Here is a 6000-nt window from a genome sequence, read left to right as displayed (position 1 = left end):
TGAGACAGTGAAGGGGCATGGATAAGATCTCTGCAATGCAGATCCCCCTCTGTTTTGTCAGCGCGTTTCATTTTACACCAGTGTGACATTTTCATGCAGGTGTAAAAACGTAATGGACTTCCATGGAATCCGCTTTTGTTTTGTACCTATTCAAGATCAGGCAGATTCCATCTGAGTTCATTGATGAATGCTGTCTTCAAAGTAATAGGAAGGCAGTGTCTGTCCCTCTTTGGGGGTGGCACAGGCTTGGCATTCCACCCTGGTATGCCTCCCACCTCAAGCCGACAGGCTCCCCCCCCCCCCGTCCCCTCTTGACAGGGTGAGATTACTGGCCCTGTCACAAGTCTATGGACTGAGACCTGGTGTGTAGGAATTCTGGTCACACAGGTCTCTTGCAGGGGCTGTGTCCTCTAAGGTACATTGGGTTGTTTTGGGCTGGTTTGCTCAGGAATGGACGGTTTTATATTCAGTGTACTTACCTTTGACACTGGTTTCTTCCTCACCCATGGTGGATTCACTGGTCGGCATTTGCCTCCAACCTTTTGGTTCATTCCTTGGGTAGAATTATACACTACTGAAAAGTCGGCAAAGAGGTTCGAGGGGCAAACCTCTGATAAAACCCAACCAGTGACAGCTTTCAAGGTCTTCTGTTTCAAGAATACAGAAGCTCAGCTTTTGCCTTGAAAAACTATGATCCTCTGACAAGATCTTATGTGAGCAAAACCTTTTTCTGGAGCTGCTTTAATCTTATTCGAGGGTGGCTTGCATGGTATTCACCAATTCAAAAGCGGTTACTCTTTACCTTGAATGGTAAATGGCTAGGCGTGGTTCATATTTTCTATTTCAACGCTAAAAGACTTGGCTAGAACAAAAGCATGTGAGCAGGCAAAACAGAATGCGCTTGGTGCGCTTTATAAATATGGATCACCCCGACATGGTTATGCAACTTCATTCATACCGGATAGGGATCTTTGAGGTGCATGAGACACTTTAGGAGTTATTTAAGAAAGCAAATGAACATGTATATGTTTATTTTGTACCTTTGCTTCTGCGACTGATCTGCAGCATGTGTGGGTTTTCCATTCTTCTCGGATGTCACTTGGGGGTTGAAGGCAAATCACACAACTGAGAACATACTAAATGAAAACAATGCTTATAAAATGATTATGCGTTAAGGGTTTGATTAGGAAATAGAATTTAAAACGAACAATAAGCAACTGTTTTATTTTTTTTTTAAAGTGTAGTTTTTCTTTTTAAGACTGCCCATTTCCTCTTAGCGCTTGAGAGTTAATCACTTACCTCTTCTCCAGTGCATTACGTTTATATTTTTAGCAACTTACGAAAGGGTTTTCATTTACCAGGCAGACACAATATTAGAATGCTGCTGTACACCATGCAAAAGGAAGGAGGGGGTGGCAGAGGGAATAGACCCATCCCTGGTAATGAAGAGAAGCACCCAGTACACGCTGGTACTAATTTCGGTTTTAATAAAAAAAATACAAAACAACTTTGCACGTTTCAGCATAAAACAATAAAAGTGTAACACTATAAATCTGGCACTGCTGTGGTCTTGTTTTTCAAACCTTATGGGTCACTCCTTTCCTGATCATTACGCCCAACACCAATTCATTCTCCCTTCTAGGGCATGGCTTCTCATTTTTCCAGAAATCACAGGTTAGTTTGGGGTTCTGTGGGTTGCATTTTTCAATTCTGCTCCAGGTTTCGAATAGAACTATGCATTGTTTTATGTTGGTGGTGCACAGATTTCAGACAGGTTGCTATACCACATCCCGAAAGGAGAACCAAGGTACAGGCCAGGAAAAAGTTTGGGGGGGAATTACGGGCTCTTTGATCATATTAGGAGGCTGGAATAAATTGCAGATGTCAGTTTAGGACTGAGGTGTCCGAGTGTATCCAATCTTCTGCCGCTGTAACTCCTACTTCGTCTCTCTGCTCGGTCAGCTTGAAGCACCATGGTAATAAGTTGGCATATCCACATCATTGCCTTCCAAGAGAATTTTCTAACCACTGTTGATAGAAAAAAGTGTCCTTGTATAACAAAATTGGAAGAAAGAGTTGGGACTTCAGTCCGAGTTTACAACATATGCTAACATTGTGCTGTAGCTCTGATCTCATAGTGGGAAAGAAACAGTTCAACACAGGGAACTCCTTTTACACTCTACTGAGAGATACACTCCACAAGTGATTAGGCATCACCTTAACCTATTGCTCCAACATCAGCCATCTTCAGGTAGCCATATATGAATATTTCCTCTTTTGATGTGAAATCAGTAACGGTGGATCATGGACAGAGGACATGTTCACCCATATTTGAGTAAGGAATCCCCCATTGTTGGACTGAAGTCACCTTGCAGAGAAAAGACATTGCCAGGAGTTGAGGACATCACTGAAGGAATCTACAGTATCACAGCTGTGTACAGGGCCTTATGCTAGAGGTATATGCTGGTCTTTGGGTTGGAGAGATTCTTAATCTAACAGTAAGGTTGACCGTTGTGTTTCATGGTGTAGGACATTTTTAGATAACCTCTAAGGCTTTAGTCTTGGGAGTGATTTCATGCTAGGGTCTATCCTTGTAGCATTCATATTGGTAAGGTCCCGAGACCTACATACAGGCCCACCGGAGAGGCCTTTAGGCGACAGGTGACTACTATTTTCACAGCTGCTTCAACAACAACGCCCCAAAGGATGGATGTGTGCAGGTCTGAGCAAGCTACATGTTTTTGGGCTTGCCAATAACCCCATCTGGATAACACTCCTTGAAACGTGCAACCACGCCTGGATCAAGCAGGTGGATTCCATCCAGCTGATTCCCAAGTGTAATCCTGAAAGAGAGGAAAAGCAAACTCAAGGTTACAAAACCACAAAAAAAGCCTCTGAAGAGCAATGACGCCAATATGTTGCTATTTTCCATGAATATGCTTTATTCTTTGCAAAATGTCTGTCTATAAATTATGTTGTCAACAGAGAATATTTCATGAGATCACAATGCATTGATCAAAATAAAGATTTGTTGATCAAAGGCTAAACGCAGCTCCTGGTATCAAGCATCACCCGATTACTAGGTTCTACAACTTGGTAACAACAAAGAGCAGCACATAGCAAGTCACCAGTCTAAATTCCACACTGTTCGTCCATTATATAGGAATAATTCTTTAAATATTTTCTGCATGTGCCCTAAGCACATTTATGCACATTTCCAAATGCAGAGGGGTGATGACACATAGGTATGTGTGTATGGCACTGATTGCCATCAATAGTGAAAAGCTCTTCTAGGCTACAAGCAGATGCTAAAGTGTTCCCAGCTCCTGGCAATGTAGACCCTTCAAACGTGTAATTAACACTTTGATGTACATATTTTGCATTCCCTGAGGCTCCAACAATGGCAGGGCAGGTTACCCTACATAATCGCTTGATCAGAGAACAAGGGATGAATTGGAGATTTTTAGTCAATGTGTGTGTAGAGGTGATGGTAAGAGAGGTGAAGGAAGAACACTGCTATTGTGGTGATTTTTAAGAACTGTGGGGTATAATGAGAGCAGATGGAGTGCTTTACAGTGCAGGGTTTATGTAGGTCAACAGCAACAATTCTTTAGTCATTAATAGACACCCATAGAAACCTGGGCAAGCATCACAGGATTACTGTGGTAATTTTAATACAAAAAGCTTTAAGAACAAAAAGATTCTTGAAATATTAACATTGAGATTCCTCGAACGGCATAGAATAATTCAAGGAATGAATCATTTGAACAATATTAAAAAAGATTTAAATAAGTACGCCATTTCTAAACAGAGCAATGAAACATGGAAGGTGTCTTAGAAACCTCCAATCGGTTCTCCGAGAGTCCAGGAGAGTATGAAATAGATTGCTATGTTGCTTCGATATACAGTTGGCCCACTTGAAATGTAAAACAGAATTATGTGTTGTAGGGCCATGTAGATCTTGTAGATATCTTGCATTACTTTTGCAGAACTGATAACCGGTTAGCTGTCAAAAGCCTCAGAAGAAAAGTATGTCATGATTAAAGCTAGCTCTAATCAAACAACCTGAAATTAAAGAGTGCAGAGTATTTTTGAACATGATGTTGTTCCAAGTAGATTTGAAGGAAACTGCTTTTACCAGTGAAAGATGCCCAAAAGGCGGGAATTCACTTTTTTAATGGGCGTGCAAGACCATAGTCCCTTTTCCAAGCTTTCTTTCAGTGTCTGAGCTTCCACATGTCTAAGGACAAAACAGGTTGGCACAACCAGAGCATGTCTCTTAGAAACCACACTGATGACGCTGGGCTTGAGGTGGATCGCTAGGATGAAAGCTGACAATGGACACTGCTGGAGATGCATCCAACTTGAGCCCTGCACCTCCTAGGCTTAAAAGGGATTTTCTGGAAGATATTTTACACTGAAGAGGTAGGAGAGGAGGCAGAGGATTTTCATTTAGTTTGTCCATTAAGGCAAAAAAGTACTGCAAGAGAGTGCTCTGATACAAGGCCAATTGGGGGGAGTAATGTTAATGGAAAGCATAAAAGCCACACCTACCATTAACGTTACCCCCCTTTTTCAATCATTTGTATGGTAGAGAGGAGGAACTGAATGCAACTTTTTACTCCACCACCACCTTCCTCTGTACCATATAAATGCTCCAGCATTTGCGCTGGCATAGATTTCCATGCCGCCGAAAATGCTGGACGTTTACTATTACAAATAAACGTTGCCAGACATGCTTGCATGTCAGAGTATTTATTTTACATTGTGCACACCGCTCCATGCACGCATGGTAAGCAGTGTTCACAAATGTAAATTAAACGCTCTCCGACATGCAACGCTCACAATCAAAAGTCAACGCTGGCTGGCTTACCAGGTGGCGTTTACGCACTTTACACTGCTGAGTGCAAATGAGACTGGCAAAAGCCAGATTTTGCTGGCGGGGACCCGCCTATGTTCAAGTGTAAACGTAACATGCCCCTGCTGCCAAATTGCACATTTCTTCAAAATGAGCTCCTCAGAGTCTTGGGTGTCCCCACATTTATATCTTTGGCTCTTCTTTCTGTAGATTCAGGTCCTCGGCTTCTCATCCTCGACTCCATGGGAGATCTCTCACTTGAGTCTCAGGGCTGCACAGGTAGGCCGGGATAACAGCAAAACCTAGGGTTATGTAATGCCTGGATAAGCGCCTGGAGCTTGCAGCAGGAGGCTGGCCAGCAGAACATCTCTTTACATGTTGAGTCAGGCTGCCTTCTCCACCTCCTTATCTGAGGGTCTGGGTTCAAGTCCAGACATTCACGTCCTTGTCTACCTCCAAGAAGGGTCATAACTGGCCTCTGCCTAAGGAAACCATCCCTGCACCTCCTGTCTTCTCTCCTTTCTTTCTCACCCACACATTCCCTGCACTTTGCCACATGCTAGACCCTCTTCCACTCAATCTTAAAACCTAGGGCGTCTTCTTGCTTGCTTTCATCTCGTCTTCGCTTCCAATTACCTTAACCTACTACACCTCGTCTTCTCTGATGTCACATCCACATCTCATTCAAAACAAACTCCTCCTCCTCTCCCCAGAGGTCACATCCATTCTCCTCCCGAATATTCGCCCCGTGATGCCACCACTTACTTCCTCTATGCTTATTCCTACTTCCTCTTCTACTTTTAACTCTCCATCCAGCCACCTCACTCCTGCTCCATCACAGTGTACTGTACCTCATTACTTTCTCTCCTTCTGTCCTCCTCTCTCCATTTCATCCTTCCCCACGTATTCTCCTCATCATCATCATTTTTGCTTTAAAATTCCTCCAAAGCTCCTTCTCCACCTTAAAATACCCACACAAAGCTTGCAGGATGTATAAGCAGGATGACCCCGCCCCAGTGAACCGCCATCATTTAACCACGCTCGGGAGCTGGCCTATACTAGGCTTTGAATCACATTGGTTAACCCCTTGCTTAACAGAAACATGGACTTTTACGAGAGTTTCTCAGAAACACTATTAGTAT

The 6000-nt window shown here is 43.1% G+C and overlaps 1 protein-coding gene across 2 annotated transcripts in view; it reads right to left on the bottom strand.

The window, feature by feature from the left end:
- Positions 1-1464: 1464 nt before the first annotated feature.
- METTL3 (methyltransferase 3, N6-adenosine-methyltransferase complex catalytic subunit) overlaps positions 1465-6000 on the bottom strand; it is a 643525-nt gene continuing 638989 nt past the window's right edge. For both annotated transcript variants that reach the window (XM_069633887.1, XM_069633888.1), the window contains one exon: positions 1465-2843. In XM_069633887.1, coding sequence (XP_069489988.1) covers positions 2732-2843 — 112 coding nt within the window. In that variant the 3' untranslated portion in view covers positions 1465-2731. The remainder of the gene's footprint in view (positions 2844-6000) is intronic.

The sequence above is a fragment of the Ambystoma mexicanum genome, chromosome 13, assembly GCF_040938575.1.
Source record: "Ambystoma mexicanum isolate Mex_15411 chromosome 13, UKY_AmexF1_1, whole genome shotgun sequence".
Taxonomy (NCBI): domain Eukaryota; kingdom Metazoa; phylum Chordata; class Amphibia; order Caudata; family Ambystomatidae; genus Ambystoma; species Ambystoma mexicanum.
This window is presented reverse-complemented; position numbering and strand designations above follow the sequence as displayed.